Here is a 19,587-nt window from a genome sequence, read left to right on the forward strand (position 1 = left end):
CGTTCCAGATCATGCTATGCAATGCGCAAGTCGCGCGCGGTCGTGATCTGTGCACGCGCATTTAGGCACGTATACCTCGCGTGTATAAATGCGACCCCATTATAGCGTGCAAAACCGATGGTCTCTGCCAAGCTCGGTTCATTCGTATAGTGGTTAGTATAGTGGATTTTGATCGTAAAAAGAACGACTTCCATTGACCCCGGTTCGAACCCGGGATGGACCTCTTTTTTTTTAAGACACAAAAAGTTGCATTTGTTTACATACTGGGTGCTACGTTTAGAAGCTTTAGTGCTGTATAAGCTTTGCCTCCATTACCTTTTCAATCTCGGCATAGACGTTATCGACATCGCGCATTGAGTCTACCTCTGCGACCTTGCCGACCTTGCGGAATGCATCCACGACAGGCATGCTCGTCTCTTCAAACGTACGGAAACGCTTCTTGATGGACTCGGCATTGTCGTCAATGCGGCCGCTCGTCTCGCCACGATGCAACAAACGCTTCAGCATCATTTCCTCGGTGCAGTGGAGGAAAAGCACAAACTGCGCAGAGCACACCGACTCTTCAAACTCGATGGCCTGGTCCATCTTGCGCGGGAACCCGTCAATCAAAAACCTGCCGTGGCCATGACCCCAGCCAGGGCGCGAAGCGTTGTCATATTTTTTCAGGTTTGCCTCGATCGCGTTGCGCAACAAGGAAATCGTGACGTGCATAGGAACGATCTTGCCGTCCCGAATATGCTCGGCGATCATCGAGCCGTATTGAGAGTCGGGACGGGATTGCTCTTCACGGAGCAAGTCACCTGCACTAAGATGCACAAATCCGTACTCCTTGACAAGCCGTGCGCATTGTGTACCTTTGCCAGAGCCGGGGCCGCCAAGTACGAATACAATGGCTACTTTGCTCGGATCAAATTCAGCGGGCATTGTAATTATTTTGTTTCCTCTCGCTTTTCGAGTGCAGGGGCAAGTGGACTGTGCGCTGGTCTACGTTGGGCAAGCGCTTCCTGGGCACGCGGGTCAACTTCGCGGGATCGAACGATGTACACAAATGCAGTGAACGAGATAATGCCGATAGCAAGAAATCCAAAAGGGTTGGGTCCACCTGGTTTCTTTTGCGTCTTTACAGAAGAGCCTGTCGAAAATGCTCGGCAGGTCGCGCGGAAAGACGTGGATTTGATTGCGTCAAACACAGCTTGCATGGAGAAAACCCGCGCGACGAATAGGCCGCAATGGGCAGCACATATTTCCCCAATACCACCATCCTCGCGCCTACTTCATGCCATCGCCGTATACCTATAAAACTGGCGGTGCGCTGAGACTGAAAGGCGATGGAAAGACGTATGTACCGCCCACCACTAACACAAGACGCAAAAAAAAAGCAAAAGCGCCGTCTGCAGGGCGGCCAGCGTCTGAAGTAAAGGCACCGTCGCAGCCTCAAAGCGGTGCCTCGACCCACGTCCGGGGCACGACCAAAGTCGAGCAGCAGTTTGAAAAAGTGCAGCGCGAAAAGGTGCGTGGTGTGCGAAATACTGAATGCAGCTGCGCGAAGAGGTGCGACGCGAGGCGCGCAAATCGCACGTTGAGAAAGTCAAAAGCTTCAATACGTATTTGGAACGGCTCTCGGACCACCACGATATGCCAAAGATAGGTCCTGGATAACGAATTGCCCATTGTTTCTGTACGAATAGTACGTAGCTCTACGCAGCGGTCCATGTTGGAAAGCAATCCTTAAGTCCCTACTGTCAGCCAACGCTTCAGCGCACCTTGCTGTGCTTGTTCTCCGCATGCTGCAAAAGACTGTTGTAAGCACACAACCCCGATACCTACGCGGGCTCACGCACGGTGAGAAGAAAAGTCTGGCGGCACACTTGGCAGACCACATTTTTGGCCGCCTCGTTTGTCTTTAACTGCGACTTGGGGTCCTTGGACGCATTTGATTTGGCGTTTCGCTCGCGCTTCTGCTGTGCACTGGCATCAGAGGCGCCACTGTTCACGTACCGTGCTCCGTTCCCCATCGCTGGACAAGAGGCTCGCACGACACGGCGTGGTAGCACTTTGATTCGGCCGAAAGCCGTCGAGCGCGGCCGCTGGTTGCGGTCAGACCAGCCACCATGTCGGGACAGCGGGAACAAGTATTCCCGACGCGTATGACGCTAGGGATTACGAAGACGCGCTTGAAGGGAGCACAGAACGGCCACTCGTTGTTGAAACGAAAGGCGGATGCACTTACCAAGCGTTTTCGCACCATCACGGGAAAAATCCAGGACGCCAAGAAGCAGATGGGCAAGGTCTTGCAGCTTGCCGCGTTCAGCATGGTCGAAGTCGGGTACTCGACGGGCGATATCAGTTATGCGGTGTGCGAGAATGTGACGCGTGCGACATTTAAGGTGCGCGCGCGCCAGGAGAATATCAGCGGTGTGCTGCTCCCTGCGTTTACCGTGCAGACCGTCGGGAGCGACGGAACGATGCGCAGCGGTGAGGACAAGAGCGAGGAGGCGCAAAATGGCTCGAATGCGCGGAGCGATTTCAGTCTCACTGGCCTTTCGCGCGGCGGCCAGCAAGTGCAAAAAGCGCGCGAAACATACACCAAAGCGCTGCATGTGCTCGTGGACTTGGCGAGTCTGCAAACGGCCTTTGTTATCTTGGACGAAGTAATTCGTATGACGAATCGGCGTGTTAATGCGATTGAGTATGTGATTATCCCACGTTTGGAGAACACAATCAAGTATATCATTACCGAGCTCGACGAAATGGACCGCGAGGAATTCTTCCGCCTGAAAAAGGTGCAAGCGAAGAAGAAGCGTACCCACGAGGCAGAGAACGAGTTGAGTGCTGTTGACCAGGCGGACACGCCATTCATCGAGAACGACGAGGGCGTGTTTATCAGTGGCGGTCAAGATAGCGATGTTGTTTTTTAGCGTATATACAAACAAGCGTTCGGCGTGCTGGCACTGTGCACGGCTGGGGACAGTCATCTCTAGATTTATACAATGCATCCTATGTTATTTATCTTGCACACCGTTCTCCTGCCCCGTCAAAGAGTAAAATGAATCCGGAGAAGTAGACATGGGCGTGTTTGTCGCCGCCGTATGCGCTGCACGCGGCATCGTTTCCGCGCGCTTGCGTGTCGGCGAGGCCGGCAAGGACGAAAGGGAGCGTGCGTCGCGCGCTTTGCTCTGCGGGCTCCCGTCGCCAAGGGTATATGCCGATTCAGGAATGGCTGATGCATCTGACCAGACAGGCATGCTATTTCGTTCTTCTCGTCCACGACGACGCTCCGCGCGCTTAGCTGCAGTCGCGTGCATCTCAGCGCTCGCGGCGTCCGATATTGCCTCTGTACCGCCCTGCAGCTTGGCAAGCATTAGCGCAGCGATACTCGACGGGTCTTCATCCTCCGCAATGTACTCCATCAACTCGACGGGCTTGTCGGCAGAGGCTTTGGCACCGCCCGACGTGAGTCGAGCGCGGCGGCGCGCCTGCCTTTGCAGGCGCATGGGCGTTCCGCCGCTGGAACGCAGGGAGCCAAGCAGCGACTCGAGCACAGCTGTGTCGTCGACGCCTTGGCGTTTCCGCGCCTGTGCGTCGCTCCGCTCCTGCGCCCGTTCTTGCGCTGCGGCGCGGCGCGCTGCTTCCGCGGCGCGCTGCTTAGCAAGCACTGCATTGTCCGCCTTGACTTTGCGGTAGGCTGCGAGGAACTCTTTAAATATGCCGAAGAATTCCTCGGTGGGCATGCCTTGCGAGGGGGCGAATCCGCGCCGCGCAGGATCTCCGCCCTCGCCATAAAACTTGAGCGCGTCGGCAAAGACGCGCTCGGTGAAGTGAATTTGGTCCGATAGTTTTGACAGCTCGTCTGAGGCGTGCTTCAAAAATGGAAGCATGATTTTTGCGTAGGGATCCTCCAAATTCTCCTCGCGCTCGCTGAGCAGCCGGTCGAGATCCTTCTTGTGCTGGATACTCCCCGTTGTGAGCTCGGCAAGGTCGCGTCTCAAATCCTGGAGCTGTACACGGCACGCTTGCGTCGCCGACGTGAGCTCTTCGGTAAATGCTTCCAGCTCGGGGAAGCATCGTGCAATGGTGCGCTCGACAAAATGGAGCAGTGTAGTGCCATCGCCTGCCTTGGTATCAACCAGCTTGTTGATGCTGCTGATCCTGAATCCATGTGCACCGCCTTTGATCCCTGTCGCGTTCAAGTAGTTGCCAAACATGAGCACCATGGACAGGACTTGCGCAAAGTTGGGCGCATGCATCAGCGCCTCGGAACCATGGCGGATTCGACTGGCGCCGTTGCGGATGAGCTCGACTGTGTCGGCGTACTTAGCCCTGTACAAAAGACCCTTGACTTTGTCTTTCAGGTGCGGTACTGTCATAAGGAGCACGACAAGACGATCGGCGGGGTGGAGCAGACGCAGCTGCTCGTCGGACGCATTCTTGTACTCGCCAAGGCGGCCTTTGGTCTCCGACTCGGGGTAGTAGCGCAAGAGTTCTGTGAGGATGCTCTGCTCGCACACCTGCGCATCGCACCGAATAATAAAGTGCGCCACTTCTTCTGGCGTACAGTGCTGGCTGCCCGTCAGACGGCTGCGCACGCGCTTAAGCACCATTTCAATGCCTTGGCGGGTCGCGTAGTTCAGGTAGGTCTGCAGCTCTTTTTGGTCGCGCTTCACAGTGCCGGCAGCCTTTTTCGAGACTTCCTTTGCTTTGAACTCACTCTCCATATCGTCAAAGACGCCCCGCGTTAACAATGCGCTGCGCAATTCCGTCTCGAATTTGCCGTTCTCGCCCCATACGGTATTCGATGCATGTTCCGCAGAGAGCTTATCCCACTGCAATTGTTTCATGCGGCTCTTGGCCATGTCAAGCACATTCTTGCGCAGATTTGTCGGGCCAAAATTCGCGTGCTCAGGCGGCGCTGGCGGAGCGTGCATGGGGCCGGGAGGACCAAGCGAGTCTAGGGTAATGCTGGTGCGTACATCCATCAGCGAGTTGCGTTTCTCGGAGCCGAGCGGTGGGCTTTTCGAGTGTGCGTCTTGGTCCGTGTCGCCGACGCGCACGCGAAGCTGCGCCATGAGCGACTCGCCTGCAGCTGGCGGAGGCGGCGGCGGCGGCGGTGGAATGCCGCCAGGAAGTGGGGCAGGAGGAGGGGCAGGAGGCATGTCGTTACTTGGGGGTGCTGGCGGCGCTGGCGGCGCTGGCGGCGGCGGAGGCGGCGGCGGCAATGGCGCAGCGTTTGCCACTGGAATGCCTGACGGCGGCACGGATACAGCGGCGTCTGCGGCTGCACCCGCTTTGTCATCCGCAGCCTTCGCCACAGCATCGCCCTCAGCAACGTCGTCATTTGCATTCGATACTTCACGCCGCCGTATCCTCGCATCGCGCACATCCTTCATCCGCGTTTGCAAATCTGTATGCATTGCCATCCCCGACGCGAGCTTCGCCTTCATGCTCCACTCGTTTCCATCCTCGGAAAGTGCTCCGCTATTCGGCGCAGATTCGGACTCCGCCGTGTTGAAGCTGCTCGACAAGTCCATGGCCAGTACAGCCTGGCCGATGCGCTCCGCATCTGCCGACATATCCAGCCTCGGCGAGGACGTTGGACTCGCCTGCACAGCACGCAGCGGCGCGCGCAGTGGCACAGGATTCTGCGACGGCCGCCGCTCCATGCCGAGCCCAACATCCAGCACGGCCTGCTCAGCAGCGCGCGGCGTCCGATCAAATGTCGGCATCGGCCTCGGCCCTTCGAGCGGAGGCAGCGGCTCTGTGCGTCCCGGCGCAGAGACCAGCTTGCGGATCGTCCTGCTGCGCTCGACTTGGCGCTCGAGTGAATCGCGCAAAGTTTCGCGGTCAAACTGTGCGTGGCCGCCGGCGGACTGCTCTTGCTCGCGCAGCATGGCCACCGACTCGCGCAGTTCGAGCTCCAAGCGCAAGATCCTGTCTACATACGTGCGCTCCAGCTCTTCCATATCGTGCTGGATCGCGGTGCCATTGTCTCTGGAGAGCGCAAGGTCCTGCTGCAGCTCGCGCACCTGCGCCTGGAGCTTTCCCACCAGACCGCCTTGCGATGCCTCAAGCTCGGCGCGGAGCCTGTTGGACTCTTGCTCATGCGCTTGCAGTGCCGCTCGCACTTCATACAGCTCCGATTGCAAGCGTTCCAAAAGGTCGTGGTCGGAAAAGCGCCCAAGGACATTGTTGAGCGAAGTGCCCATGAGTGCTTCCATGTCGCCCTGTCGCGCCGATCCGTCGCGGTCCATCACCACGGTATTGACCATGGAATCAATGAGCTGGTAGTAGTGCACAAGGTCGGGTCCTTCGTGCCGGATAAGTAAGAGGTGCTCGAGCGCGCTGACGAAGAAATCGCGCGCGCGCGAGTCTTGCACGCGGCTCAACACAGCTTGCAAGAGCTCTTGCGGCTCGCGCATCGCCGCGGGCTGTTCGAGCGACTCGGCGAGTTCTTCCTGGTCGCTTTGTGCATCCTTGACATACACGTCCAGCTGGGTATCCAAGTCGGGAACATTGAGCGCGCGCATCTTGGACATGATGCGTGGCAGGCCACTGGCTTGCATTTGGCTGCGCAGGTGCACACGCTCGTGAAGATCGTCGAGAATATCGCCATTGACAATCGCGTTGATAAGGAACATGTTGTTCACGACGTACTCTGTGAGTCCTGACTCGAGCATGCCAGAGAGTTGCAGCTTGCGCACTTCGTCCGAAGCACCCACGAGACTGCCCATCCTACCACGCCCATCGATGGCAGCCTCAAGCGCAGAAAACCAGCCGTCAAAGCGGCCAGGAAGGCGGCGGATGCTACGCAATTCATCCACGCCTTGCAGCACGAGCGCATGCCCTTGCGGTTTTTCCCAGTGGCACAAAAAGAGCAGGATGTCGGCCGCTTGCTTGCGTGTGGAAAGCTGGGGAGAGATGAGCGACTGCGTGATGCCGCTGATGCACTTGGGATGGCGCAGCGCATCGTGCGCGCCGGGTTTGCTGTTAAAGAGCGAGCGGAATGCTTTAAGCAATTCGTACTCAAGCGCCAAATCTGCGTCGTTGGGAGGATTGTGTGTGTGCAAACCCGTCAAGAAGCTCGACAAAACGGGCGTGCCTTTTGCCTCGACAAAGTTTTGGAGCCACCCAATCGCGCAGGTGCGCAATGTTACGGCAAGAGACTCAATGTGCTTTGCAGTCACGGTGCCGTCCATAAACTTCTTGATAAACCACTCGGGCGAGTTGCGGACAAGGACCATGGTCGACTGTTGCATGCCGAGCGAGGCACCTTGTGGCTTGTACGAGTGACGCTCGCGCGCTTTTTCAGTGCTGTGTTCCGTAAGCAGGTCATTGTACACGAGCGTCCATTTCTTTTCGATGCCAAAACTCGACATGGTCCTTGCTGTGTCGGTGTGCGAAGCATCTTCTTGAAGCAGGTCACGGCGATCCATCAGGTCCGCAAACATGCGCTCTATATCGTCGTCCGAAGGACGTGCAATGCACGCATCGGGGAGCTTCGCGAGGATCGAGTGCCGTAGGTGCTGTGCGCGCTGGTTCTTGGTGTTCCGCGTTTGGCCGACGGCGCGCACGCTTGTGCCCATGTCGCTGTTTCGAGCGTTCGTCCGTAGAATAGGGATAGTATCGCCCAATGTTAGCGGCACGGCGCCGCACTCCGAAACGGGGCGTACAGGCGAGATTGTCGGCGCTTCGTACGCAGTCACGGCACTCGCAGTACCATCGTCCTGCGCAAGACGTCGTACAGCGCCGTCTTCCTGTGCTCGGGCGCGCCGCTTGCGCCCAAATAAGCTCTCCATCGCACTGCCCTGCTAGTATGGTATATAATACAGGCTATGCGGAGAGCAGGTATAGCAACGCACGGTGAATGCACAGTGGAAGGCGACACAGCAAACAACACCAGCCAAGGTTGCGTGGAGGTTCAGTGGCCTGTATGTCGGCCGAGAGATGTGAAGACGTCGCCGCCTCGCCGCCTCGCCGCCTCGCAGCATCGCAGTATCGCAGCATCGCCGCGGTGCCGCGGTGCCTGCGGCGGTTTATTTATGCCAGCACAACAATGCCAGCCACAGCACACCCACGTCCAGTCTCGCATGTAATGCATCGCCATTGGTATACTACAGACGTCCTAAACTAGAGCGTATGGGGATCGTCGTGCAAAGGGCTCCAAATCCCACGCGCAGACGATGCGGTGCTGCGCACGGGATTGCGTTTCAAGCCATCTGTCTTTGTGCCGCTCGAATCCAACAGCTGCTGAATCTTTGGCGCGACCTGCGTAGCTTCTAAATTTTGCAGCGATACTTGTTTCGAGCGTCCATTCACTGTCATTAGTTTTTAGTAGACATACAATAAAAGCTGCGCGCCAGTGGCTGGCGCTGTGGACGCGGTGTAACGACAAACTCGACACCCGAGTACGTGCGCGCCATATTCGCTGCGTGCTGCAGCAAGTAGTCGCGTGTGCCTTTGCTCCCAACCTGACTCTCGCAGTATTCGATCACAAGTTTGCGGCATGGCAGCACGAATGCGCTCCTTGCCCCACTTGGCTGCGGCTGCGTCGTGAGCGCGTGCCGTAAAATGCGCGCGCGAGACATGATGGAGGAAGCGCACAAAAGGGGTTTGGGTTATTGCTTTGTAAACACGAGATCTGCACGCAAATTTGGTGCCGCTGTGCTGCTGGCCTTGTGCGATCAAAAAAAAAAGGTAGTAACGCTCGCGTGCTGCTATTCCTTCAAAACGCTCGTCCAACCGCGTATTGCTTGCTTGCTTGTTTAATACGCGCTGGTAATTATCTGCCATCATGTCGCAAATGGACGCAGACACGAATATCAAAATATGGAAAGTCAAAAAGCTTGTGAAAAGTCTCGACAATGCACGCGGCGCCGGCACATCGATGATCAGCTTGATTTTGCCACCCAGGTCGCAGATATCGCAGGCATCGAACATGCTTACTCAAGAGTATGGCACGGCGAGCAACATCAAATCGCGTGTGAATCGCCTGTCTGTCCTGGCAGCCATCACCTCGACGCAGCAGCGCTTGAAATTGTACAACCGTGTGCCCGATAATGGGCTTGTCATGTACTGTGGCACCATTCTCACGGATGAGGGCAAAGAAAAGAAGGTCAACTTTAGTTTCGAGCCGTTCAGGCCCATCAACACTTCGCTGTACTTGTGCGACAACAAATTTCATACCGAAGCGCTCTCGGAGCTGCTCGAGGCGGACTCCAAGTTTGGGTTCATTATTATGGATGGTAACGGATCGCTTTTTGGTACCGTGATGGGTAACACACGCACAATCCTGCACAAGTTCTCTGTCGATCTTCCCAAGAAGCACGGTCGTGGTGGTCAGTCTGCCCTGCGTTTCGCACGTCTGCGTGAGGAGGCGCGCCACAACTACGTGCGAAAAGTAGCAGAGATGGCGAATCAGCAGTTTATCACGGACAACAAGTGCAACGTCTCTGGTCTCGTACTTGCAGGTTCTGCCGATTTTAAAACGGAGCTCAGCCAGTCGGATATCCTCGACTACCGCCTGCAGCCCAAGGTGATCCAGATTGTTGATGTATCGTACGGCGGCGAGAACGGATTTAACCAGGCAATTGAGCTTGCTGCCGACAGTCTCGCCAACGTCAAGTTTGTCCAGGAAAAGAAGCTGATCCAACACTACTTTGACGAGATCTCGCAAGAGACCGGTAAGTACTGCTTTGGACTGGATGATACATTCCGTGCGCTCGAGATGGGTGCTGTTGAGACGCTGATCGTCTGGGAAAACCTAGAACAGACCCGCTACGAACTTCGCAACGCGGAGGGCAGCGAGATCGTGCTGATGCTCACCAAAGAGCAGGAACAGGACCGCTCGCACTTTATAAATAAGGCAACAGGCACAGAGATGGAAACGATTAGTGAGCCGCAGCCGCTTTTGGAGTGGATTGCTGAGAATTACAAACAGTTTGGCACGAACTTGGAGTGTACGTATACTACAGACGCTCACCACAGTCGTCACGGACAAGTCGCAAGAGGGCATGCAATTCTGCAAAGGCTTTGGCGGTATCGGTGGATTGCTGCGCTACAAAGTCGCCTTTGAGGAGCTTGCCATGTACGACGAAGACGAGGACGAGTTTTTAAGCGACTCGGACGACGAGTAGCGGCCATAGCGAAAAGCAGCGCGCGTGGCTTTCATATATCACGTGACACACGACACGCTGCGCCCGTCGCGCCGTGCAGCCTTATTGTGTCGGCGACAAGGATGGCGCAGCCGCCCGGAAACCGCACACGCACTGCACCGCGTCAGCCACAGGCGCGCGGCGCGATGCAGCATCATCGTGCACGCCCACCTCCCGTTTCGAGAGTGCGTCACCAGCCACAGCCGAGTGTTGCCGAAGCTTCGTCGCTGTTTGGCGAGCCGACGGGCGGAAGCGTAGACATCTTTGGCATGACGAAATCGCCTACATGGCTTGAGCCGATCAAAGATGCCGTGCAGAATAACGCGCCGGAACGTGCTGTGACTGCGTTACCTGTGCAAGCGTCAAAGCCGAATGCACCGGAACAAGCATGGGCCGACAAGCAATCTCCCCATGAACTCGCTCCGCAATGGGACGAATGGGATCATGGCACAGAGGACGATGATCCACAGTACGGGCAATATGACGCACAGGCAGGAGCACCAGCAGGCTTGCAATACGAGCAGCATACTCAGCAGTACGGTGCTGCACACGGTAAAGACCACCGGGTCGAGCAATATGACCAGGGTCACCAGACTGAATGGAATACACAATATGGTCATAAAGGTCAGTGGAACGATGGTGAAGTGCCGCTGCAAGAGGACGTTGGCTGGGATCAGCCTGCTGAGCAGGAGGGCTGGGACCGTTGGGAACAAGGCACTGGTCAAGACGAGACTCAGTACGATGGGTATGAGCAGTACGGACAAGCGGCTGAGTACGATGTTCAAGCTGAGGAGTATGACCAAGGGTTGTACGATCAGCAGGCGCATTATGGCACTCAAGCAGAGTACGACCCTCGAGCGGAACAGTACGATCCTCAAGCGGAGTACGACCCTCAAGCGGAGTACGACCCTCAAGCGGAGTACGACCCTCGAGCGGAGTACGATCCTCAAGCGGAACAGTACGATCCTCAAGCGGAGTACGACCCTCAAGCAGAGTACGATCCCCAAGCAGAGTACGATCATCAAGCAGAGCACGATCCCCAAGCAGAGTACGATCCTCAAGCGGAACAGTACGATCCTCAAGCGGGATACGACCAGTACGGCCAGCAGCCTGAATGGGATCAGGACAAAAATGCTTACAATGCGCAGCAAGGCTGGTTCGAGTCGGACAAACCTGCCCAAGGACTTGGCGTATCTGTTGACCAAGAAGACTACAACTACAATACCGAGTACAATGCGCCGGACGACTACGATTATGTGAACGAGCAGGCGTACAATGCGGAGGCCGATGCGTTCCTCGATCCTTCGCAGTACGATGCCGAATTGGATGCGGCAATGGAGCAGTACGGTGTGGATGCGCCAGATGTGGCACAAACGCTGAATCACCCGGTGCAAGAGCAGCCGCGTGAGCTACCGCAGCCAGCGCCGCACGCTCCAGTATTTGCACCATCGCCCACAAAGCCGCCGCGCATGCAACCGCTTCGTCTACGGCCAGAGTCTACTACGCGCACTCCAATGCGCAAAGAGCATGACGTATTTAACCCATGGCCCGGGGCGCCAGCAGAGCAAGCCGCAGAGCTTGTGCCAACGAGGCAGGGAGCTGAGCAACGACCTCAAGTTTCGCCCCACAAAGTCCAAAGCCCTCCGAAAGCGCTTCACGGCCCGCCTCAAGGTCCGCCTCAGCGACGTGCGCCTCAAAATTCTGTACCCCGCCAAGCACAACAAGACCCAAGCACGGCTCCAAAACACATCTTGCCCGAGCATGGTTCTCGCATGCTCCCAAAACAAGAGCCGCTTTTGAAAGACGTGCGCGCACCGCCCAAAGTTGACACAAAGACGCCTCCTAAACAGGACAAACAAGTGCAACAAAAGTGCGAGCGGCCAGCACAGGCACGGCTTGCGTCTCCTGCCCAAGTGAACGAAATTCAGGACAATGCATGGGGCCGGGGCGAACATGTTCCTGCGCTCATGCAAGGAGCGCCAGCGCAGCGCTTGACAACGAAACCTGCTCAGCAACGTGCGCAGCGGCCACCGATGCCTGTGTCGCTCAAGAGCGTGCCTCCTCAAGCGCAGCGTACAGACTCAACGGCGCCGCAGCAGTCAAATGCAGGGCATACGCCTCGTCTGCGCTCAGGCAAGATCCCCAAAGCCGTGCCGGAGCCGATGCCGATGCCAGTACCAGTACCAGTACTGGCGCCGGAGCCAGAGGCGGATGCTTGGGGCTTGGAGCAGGATACGCAAGACCAGGGATGGGATGCATGGGATATGCCTGCCGACAAGGAGTCTGAGCAAGAGGGCGACTTTGAGCGTCGCGATAGTGTGCACGACTTAGGCGAGGCGTTTGACGAGCAAGCAGCAGGCGTTCCGTATCAGGAAGGTGCTGAGCAGTATGATCTGCAGAGCGAGCAGCCTTTGGAAGGGGAGTATGACGCACAGTATGATGGCCATGATACCGCGTATGGCGGCGAGACATACGACGGAGGGGCACAAGAAAAAGAGGCGTATGAAGAAGAGGCGTATGAAGAAGAGACCTACGAAGGAGAGACCTACGAAGGAGAGACCTACGAAAGGGAGACCTACGAAGGAGAGACGTACGAAGGAGAGACATATGAAGGAGAGGCGTATGAAGGAGAGGCGTATGAAGGAGAGACGTACGAAGGCGATGCGTATGAAGGAGAGACGTACGAAGGAGAAACGCACGAAGCGGATCCAGCGTACAAGCAGCTTGCGTATGAACAAGAAACAACATACGACGAGCCCGTGCACGAGCAAGAGCCGACGTACGAGCAAGAAGCAGCGTACGACGAGCCTGCGTACAAACAACCCCTGTACGGACCGAACGAGCCGCTCCTTTCCGAGCCAATTCCTCCCCAAGCCCTCTATTCCACCACACCGTCGCCTCAGAAGCGCACCGCCCCGCTCCGCTCTCCCGTGCGTACTCAGCGCTCCAAAGCACATGATCCTCTACAGGAACGCAAGCAAGCCACTGTCCCCTTGGCTAGCTTTGCGATTGGCGGCCAACTACTCACGCATTTCCCCCACGGCAAGACCCAAGGCGATGCACTTGGCTACGATGCGCCACGCAAGCAGCAAACAATTACTGTACGCAAGCTTGCTAATGTGCTTGGCACACGCACCTTTTCCACGCTCGACCTGGACAGGTTTCCCGGCCCCCTCTTTGACATGCGCTCGCGCACAAACGCGAAAAAGAAGGACGCTGTCGTCAGCTACCTACAGGACCAAATTGACGAAGCGGCGAGCGGTGTCGGCTACCTGCGGCGCAAATCAGTCCTTTCTATCGAAGGCAGCAATTCAGCGGCGCATAATGCTGTGGAAGAGTGGCGGCGCACCGAAGACAAGATTCTCCTTTTGCGCCTCCTCCTCCTTCTTGTCGAGCACAATGGCGAGTTTGGCAATGACCCTGCGCTTGTGAGCAAAATCGCTGCAATGCTCCAAGGCAAGACGGACACTGCAGAAGTAGCTGCGTTTGCCGTGCCGACCTATGCACAAACGCCCCAATCTGCCAAGTCGCGCCCATTGCGCACGTATACGCTCCGCCAGCCCTTCCTCGACGAGCTGCAGCCGATGCTTCAGCAAGGCGAGGTCAGCCGCGCCGTGGAGTACGCCGTGGCGCAGCACATGTGGCCCCACGCCATGGCCATTGCACAGTCGATGGACATCTCGACGCAGTCCAAGGTGATGGACGCATTCATGGCCTACGAGCTTGACGGCGCCGACCATGCTGACGGCGCAATGCTCAAAGACAGGACGAGTCTCAAGATTGCCTATGGCATGTACACGCGCCAGACGCCGGAGCAGATTGCACGTGTATTCAACGAGCGTGCTTCGACGCTCTCGCCCGAGGCCAAGCATGCCCAGTGGCGCCAGTCGGTAGCGACCATCTGGTCGAATCAGCATGCGGGCGCGGATAGAGGTGTGATCAAAGCAATTGGCGACAGTCTGATGGATGCGAGCCTTCCCGAGGCGGCGCATGTATGCTATCTTGTCGCCGGCGAGCACCGCGCATGGCTTGCCGATGCACAACACTTTGTGCTGCTCGGTGCAAGGCCAGATGCCAAGGCTGCTACGCTGCTCAACGATATGGATACGCTGCTCATGACCGAGGTACTTGAGTATGCAATGTCGCTCACACCTGTGCGCAAAGGACAAGATGCTTTTGGCGGTATTCCTGCGCTTGCGCCATACAAACTTGCGCTTGCAGCTACGTTTGACGAGTTGGCAGATACGGCGAGGGCCAAGGCGTATGCGCACGCGCTTGCATCGGCAAGCAAGGCGAACAAGTCGTTAGCGTACAGTGCAGCCCTCCTTGCCGAACTGCAGGCTTTTTCCAGCAAGATAGAGGGACGACAGCTCGGCACAAGTGACTCTCATTCGTGGGTGGGCCGCAAGCTGCAGCGCCCTACACTCGATGGTGTTTGGGGTGCTCTAGAAGGCAAGCTCACCAAGTTTATCGCAGGGGAAGAAAATGGAAAGGCAGATAAAGCACCTGCTGGAAAGGTCGGTGCGTTTACGCATTACAGTGCTATTACGCCCGAAGTCCCGTCTGGCTCAGTGCAGTTGGATGCGTTTCAAGTGGCCGACGAGCAGGCGGAGTATGTGCACGAGCAGACGGATGCACACAAGGACGATGTGTATAATGCCGAGCATTATGCTGCGAGTTATGGTGGCTATGAAGGCCAAGAGTACGACCAGCAGTACGAAGGCCAGGGGTACGACCAGCAGTACGATGGTCAAGAATATGACCAGCAGTACGATGGTCAAGAGTATGACCAGCAGTATGAAGGCCAGGAGTACGACCAGCAGTACGAAGGCCAGGGGTACGACCAGCAGTACGATGGTCAAGAATATGACCAGCAGTACGATGGTCAAGAGTATGACCAGCAGTATGAAGGCCAGGAGTACGACCAGCAGTACGAAGGCCAGGGGTACGACCAGCAGTACGATGGTCAAGAATATGACCAGCAGTACGATGGTCAAGAATATGACCAGCAGTATGAAGCTCAAGAACACGATCAGCAGTATGAAGGCCAAGAGTACGACCAGCAGTACGATGGTCAAGAGTATGACCAGCAGTACAATGGTCAAGAACACGATCAGCAGTATGAAGGCCAAGAGTACGATCAGCAGTACGATGGTCAAGAACACGACCAGCAGTACGGCGAGCAATCCGATCCGCAGCCCGACCAGCAGGAGCCTCAGGATCAAGCTCAAAAGCAGGACCCGGGCGCGCAGGATGCCCAACAGGATGCCCAAGACGCTTTACAGGCCCCAAATGCGGAACCTGAGTATCCTGCTCAAGTCCCCGCACCCGAGCCTTCGTCCACTTCAAATCCCATCGCGGATCCCTCTGAAGAAGGTCTCGACACCATTGACGAGAAGCCTGATCAAGAGACAGACGAATCCAAACCCAAGCCGCCTCCCATGTTCCACAAGGTCGAGCCGAATGAGCAGCTTGTAGAAGAGGACGGCATCCTCAACCCAATGCCAGTCTTTTCTGCTCCCATCCCGCCCTCCAAGCCTACACCGCATGCGAAAGAGCCTGCGCCCGTTGAAGACGACGATCTCGGTCTTGGCAATGCGCCGCGCAAACCCAAGCAAGAGACCCCTCCTGCGCCCTCCCAGCCCAAAGAAGAGCCGAAGAAGCAGGAAAAGCCCAGCGGCGGCTCCTGGTTCGGCCGTCTCCTTGGCTCGCGTACAAGCAGTGATTCCGCTGAAAAAGAAGGCGCAAAGAAGGCGCATTTGGGCGAAGCGACCTCGTTCTACTACGACAAGGAGCAGAAGCGGTGGGTCAACAAAAAGGCCGGCGACGAAGGCAAAGCCACGCCACCAGCGCTCCCTCCGCCGCCAAAAGCGCCCAAGACGGAGCCAAGTGCGGCGCTGCCTACAAAGCCAAGTGCTCCGCCAGCCGCGTTGCCGAAACCGCGCAAAGCAGTGAGCACTGTGCCGCCCAGCAATGTAGGCTACGGCGATCCGCCCGTGCGAAAGCAGCACGAGGATGCGCCGCCTCGTGCGACATCGGCAGCGGCAAAGAAGCGCCCATTAAAGTCGCGCTATGTCGTGATAGATTGACCTTGGCGAGCAAGGAGCCGTAGAGCGCAATTATTACAGTAACAGATTGTCGAATTTTTCCATGCCGGCACGGGCAGGCTATGGTCATTGAATAGATCTTTGCAAGGTACGAATAAGCTGCCCATGCAGAGTTTAGGTGACCTTGCAAGCTCCTTTTTGTACGGAAAGATACAGCTGGATTTAGACGTGGTGCGCTTTGGCACCCAACAAAGCATTCACGCTCGGCTCGTGGAAAGGGTTTTCATGCAGCGGCTCTCTCAATGACTTCGCAATGCCTCGACAAGCCAATCAAGTCCTTCATGAAGCCCCGTCCCATTTTTCGCACTGCTGCGAAAAATACTCCATTGCCGATCGCGCAGTTCGTTGAGCCCCAATGCAGCGCCCACCTGGCCTTCGTCCAAAGCGCCGGGCACATCTTGCTTGTTTGCAAAGACTAACAGCTTGCACCCCGTAAGCTCCTCCTCAGCCAGCATCGCAAGTAGCTCCTTGCGTGCAATTGGAAGACGCTCCTCATCTGTCGCATCAACAACATAAATAATTGCGGCTGTATCGGCAAAGTAACACCGCCAGTAGGGTCTGCTATTAGTGTCACTTGCAACGTACCGAATGCTCGACTGTCCGCCCAAATCCCACACTTGCATTTGGATATTTTTGTATTCGACAGACTCAACATTAAATCCGATCGCTTCCAGTGAGCAGCGCAGAACACGTACTGGGTATCGTGGAAATGACGTTTCCAAGCTGCAAGCGGTATAAAATTGTCGTCTTCCCCGCACTGATATCAGCGCACAGTAGCCACGTACCTGTCCAGACCAAGCATCAAAATGCGCAGCGGCACATCACGCCGCCAAAACCAGACTCTGTCGAGCAAGGACGAAAATGTGACGCCCATGCCGATCCGTGCGTCGTACGGTGAGCTATACCACGAACACACGCCGCACACTATTGGTCACGTGTTTATCGTGCTCTGTTTGTCGCATGTTGCGATTGGCTGCGCGGAGCGCGCTAGTGGCACCGTCCGGAACCTGGCGGCGACCTATGCTCGAGCTGCCGTTTGCACTGCGACGTTTATTGTAGAGTGATGTTTTCGCCCAAGGGGGTATCACCGCCCCCGCTGATGGGTATGTCTGCGGATCCAGAAGAATTGGCCAAGAAAGATCCGCTCGCCACACAAGTGTGGCGCATGTATGCGAAACAGCGTGAGCAGCTACCCAATGCGGCGCGCATGGAAAATCTGACTTGGCGTCTTATGTCGCTTACGCTGCGGCGCAAGCGCGAAGAAAAAGAGTCAGCGATGGAGGAGCAATGCGACGCTGTGTCGCACACCACTTTGGATCGTGCGCCGCAGGACGACGCTCCTGAAATGACGCGCGGACGACAAAAGACGGTGCGTCCAGTGGCAGAGTACCCCATGATGTCGCACGGTGTTTCCCCTTTGGCTCGTCTTGCACGCCGCTCACGTTCCCGTTCTGTGAGTATGATGGATGTGGATCGCGCGCAATTGAACCGATCCATTTCGCGCAATAGTATGTTTAAGGACCGTACCACGTTTCAAGAACAGACCGCGCTGCTTGATACTATTGATGATGTGAGCAGCACACCTTCACCGCATGCCTCAGCATTCAATGAACTGATGATGGCGCCGAACATGGACCTTGCCGGCGGTCTGGATCTTAAAGACCCGGCTATATTTGATCTCTTCAACGAGCCTGCGCCTACTTCGCAGGTAAACAATGACGATCTTTTCATGCAACTGTACAACTCCATGCCGCAAGGCGCACCCAACAAGAGTGTGCTCTTTGCTCAGTCCCAGCAAGGAGCGCCAAAACTGCGCTCCGCATCGCGCCAGCGCCTGATGCACTCGTTTGAGCGCGACGCATTCCACAACCTTTTTGACAATAGCTCGCAGCCGTGGACTGCGGCATCCCCGCTAGAGGAGCATGCGCAGCATATGCTTGAAATGAGTTCACGGCGTCATGGTGCAATGCAAAGCCGCGAGCGCGAGGACGCCTTTTATGGACTTGACCTGCATCTCGACAGCGTGCCTGGCATTGACGACTATGTGAGTCACCAGGCGAACCAGCACCCCGAGTACGGTTTCCTTCCTCGCCTCGTGCGCAAGACCTCGTTCGACCACAAAGTACGCGAGCGCAGCGAGTCGCGCGGCCCGCGGAATAGAGTAACGCAGAACTTGATCGACGAGCACGCCGATATGCGCTCTACGAATTCAAGAAAGCGTCCATTCCGCGACGCTTCCCCCATTGCAGGCCTTCGCGCTCCCACAACTGCAGACCAGCGTATTGCCGCGGGTTTGTCGCGTCAAACGCCCGCGACGTTTACGCCGGAACTGGTGCAGTACCTGCCATCTTCCTTGTTTGGCTTTCCCGTCAATCTACCGCCCGCAAATCCCCCGCCGCAACACGACATGGCCTTTATGCAAGACCGGCGCACAAGCCAAAGCCCATTATTTGTGGAGAACGCGAGTAATCTTTCGCGTGCGCCAAGCAATACAGCCATGCATTCCGTGCCGAATATGGTGTACGTCAATTCCCACGACAGCCCATGTAGCGGCCCGATCGGCGCGCCAAACGCCATGCCGTCGAACTACATGCATCTGGACCCTGCCCAGCTCCTGTCGCAGCACATATTTCCACCGAGCAATGCGTTTGCGCAGCATACCATGCCGCTGAACAATGGCGCTGACTTTGGCATGGCTAACGCAGCAAACCTGGATCTGGGGGGCTTGCCGTCACCGAGGCAGATGCCAGAGATGCACTATGGATCGATGCAATATGCATCCATGTTTAACCCCATGGCGTCGCCAAACATTGCGAACGGGAATCCTTCCGTCTCTGGCTCGATGGACAGCAGCGATGCTGCGGGCACTTCTTGCGATGGCTCGCGGCTTTCCAGTCCTGCGCACCGAATGCTCGTGGGCATCGGCGAGAACTCCACTTCGAGCTCGGCGGGCAATCTGAGCGACAGCGCTCCAACTGTGTGCTCCAACTGCCAAACTACCACCACGCCTCTTTGGCGCCGCGATGCAGACGGCAACGCAATGTGCAATGCGTGTGGCCTTTTCCAGCGACTGCACGGAGTCATGCGCCCTCTCTCTTTGAAGACGGACGTGATTAAGAAGCGCAACAGAACTGGAGGAGCGAATAATCGCGACGCGGCGCGCTCAAAGAATGCTGCTGTCAAAGGACGCAGCGCCGGGAGTACTACAAAGACTAAAGACTAGCCGCTTGTATCTTGTGAGGCCAGTGATACTGTTGTATATTATGTGGTATGTATTTGTAAGAATAGGACAGTAGATGGACATGAATGGAGAATGCCACTTGCCGAACCAG

General features: G+C 56.6%; 8 protein-coding genes and 1 non-coding gene across 9 annotated transcripts; 5 read left to right on the plus strand and 4 right to left on the minus strand.

The window, feature by feature from the left end:
- Positions 1-135: 135 nt before the first annotated feature.
- On the plus strand, positions 136-223 carry MVES1_001558. The gene has a single exon. It is a non-coding gene; the product is annotated as a tRNA-Gln (tRNA).
- A 62-nt stretch (positions 224-285) lies between these two features.
- On the minus strand, positions 286-924 carry URA6 (UMP/CMP kinase; the record flags this gene model as incomplete). Its single annotated transcript, XM_056206402.1, has 1 exon — positions 286-924. One exon carries the CDS (start codon positions 922-924, stop codon positions 286-288), a length of 639 nt encoding a protein of 212 aa, XP_056062377.1.
- Positions 925-2,111: 1,187 nt separating this feature from the next.
- Positions 2,112-2,918, plus strand: VMA8 (H(+)-transporting V1 sector ATPase subunit D; the record flags this gene model as incomplete). Its single annotated transcript, XM_056206403.1, has 1 exon — positions 2,112-2,918. The coding sequence occupies one exon, from the start codon at positions 2,112-2,114 to the stop codon at positions 2,916-2,918; it is 807 nt and encodes a 268-aa protein (XP_056062378.1).
- An 84-nt stretch (positions 2,919-3,002) lies between these two features.
- MVES1_001561 (uncharacterized protein) lies at positions 3,003-7,793 on the minus strand (the record flags this gene model as incomplete). Its single annotated transcript, XM_056206404.1, has 1 exon — positions 3,003-7,793. One exon carries the CDS (start codon positions 7,791-7,793, stop codon positions 3,003-3,005), a length of 4,791 nt encoding a protein of 1,596 aa, XP_056062379.1.
- Positions 7,794-8,124: 331 nt separating this feature from the next.
- Positions 8,125-8,582, minus strand: MRPL51 (39S ribosomal protein L51, mitochondrial; the record flags this gene model as incomplete). Its single annotated transcript, XM_056206405.1, has 2 exons — positions 8,125-8,312; positions 8,339-8,582. 2 exons carry the CDS (start codon positions 8,580-8,582, stop codon positions 8,125-8,127), a joined length of 432 nt encoding a protein of 143 aa, XP_056062380.1.
- A 206-nt stretch (positions 8,583-8,788) lies between these two features.
- Positions 8,789-10,130, plus strand: ERF1 (translation termination factor eRF1; the record flags this gene model as incomplete). The annotated part of the gene is made up of 2 exons (XM_056206406.1): positions 8,789-9,953; positions 9,982-10,130. 2 exons carry the CDS (start codon positions 8,789-8,791, stop codon positions 10,128-10,130), a joined length of 1,314 nt encoding a protein of 437 aa, XP_056062381.1.
- A 164-nt stretch (positions 10,131-10,294) lies between these two features.
- Positions 10,295-16,237, plus strand: MVES1_001564 (uncharacterized protein; the record flags this gene model as incomplete). Its single annotated transcript, XM_056206407.1, has 1 exon — positions 10,295-16,237. One exon carries the CDS (start codon positions 10,295-10,297, stop codon positions 16,235-16,237), a length of 5,943 nt encoding a protein of 1,980 aa, XP_056062382.1.
- A 257-nt stretch (positions 16,238-16,494) lies between these two features.
- Positions 16,495-17,129, minus strand: ARL1 (Arf GTPase arl1; the record flags this gene model as incomplete). Its single annotated transcript, XM_056206408.1, has 4 exons — positions 16,495-16,813; positions 16,841-16,922; positions 16,951-17,012; positions 17,041-17,129. 4 exons carry the CDS (start codon positions 17,127-17,129, stop codon positions 16,495-16,497), a joined length of 552 nt encoding a protein of 183 aa, XP_056062383.1.
- Positions 17,130-17,354: 225 nt separating this feature from the next.
- GAT1 (Sodium- and chloride-dependent GABA transporter 1) lies at positions 17,355-19,478 on the plus strand (the record flags this gene model as incomplete). The annotated part of the gene is made up of 1 exon (XM_056206409.1): positions 17,355-19,478. One exon carries the CDS (start codon positions 17,355-17,357, stop codon positions 19,476-19,478), a length of 2,124 nt encoding a protein of 707 aa, XP_056062384.1.
- Between the last annotated feature and the right edge of the window lie 109 nt (positions 19,479-19,587).

This window comes from Malassezia vespertilionis, chromosome 3 (genome assembly GCF_029542925.1).
Source record: "Malassezia vespertilionis chromosome 3, complete sequence".
Classification (NCBI taxonomy): domain Eukaryota; kingdom Fungi; phylum Basidiomycota; class Malasseziomycetes; order Malasseziales; family Malasseziaceae; genus Malassezia; species Malassezia vespertilionis.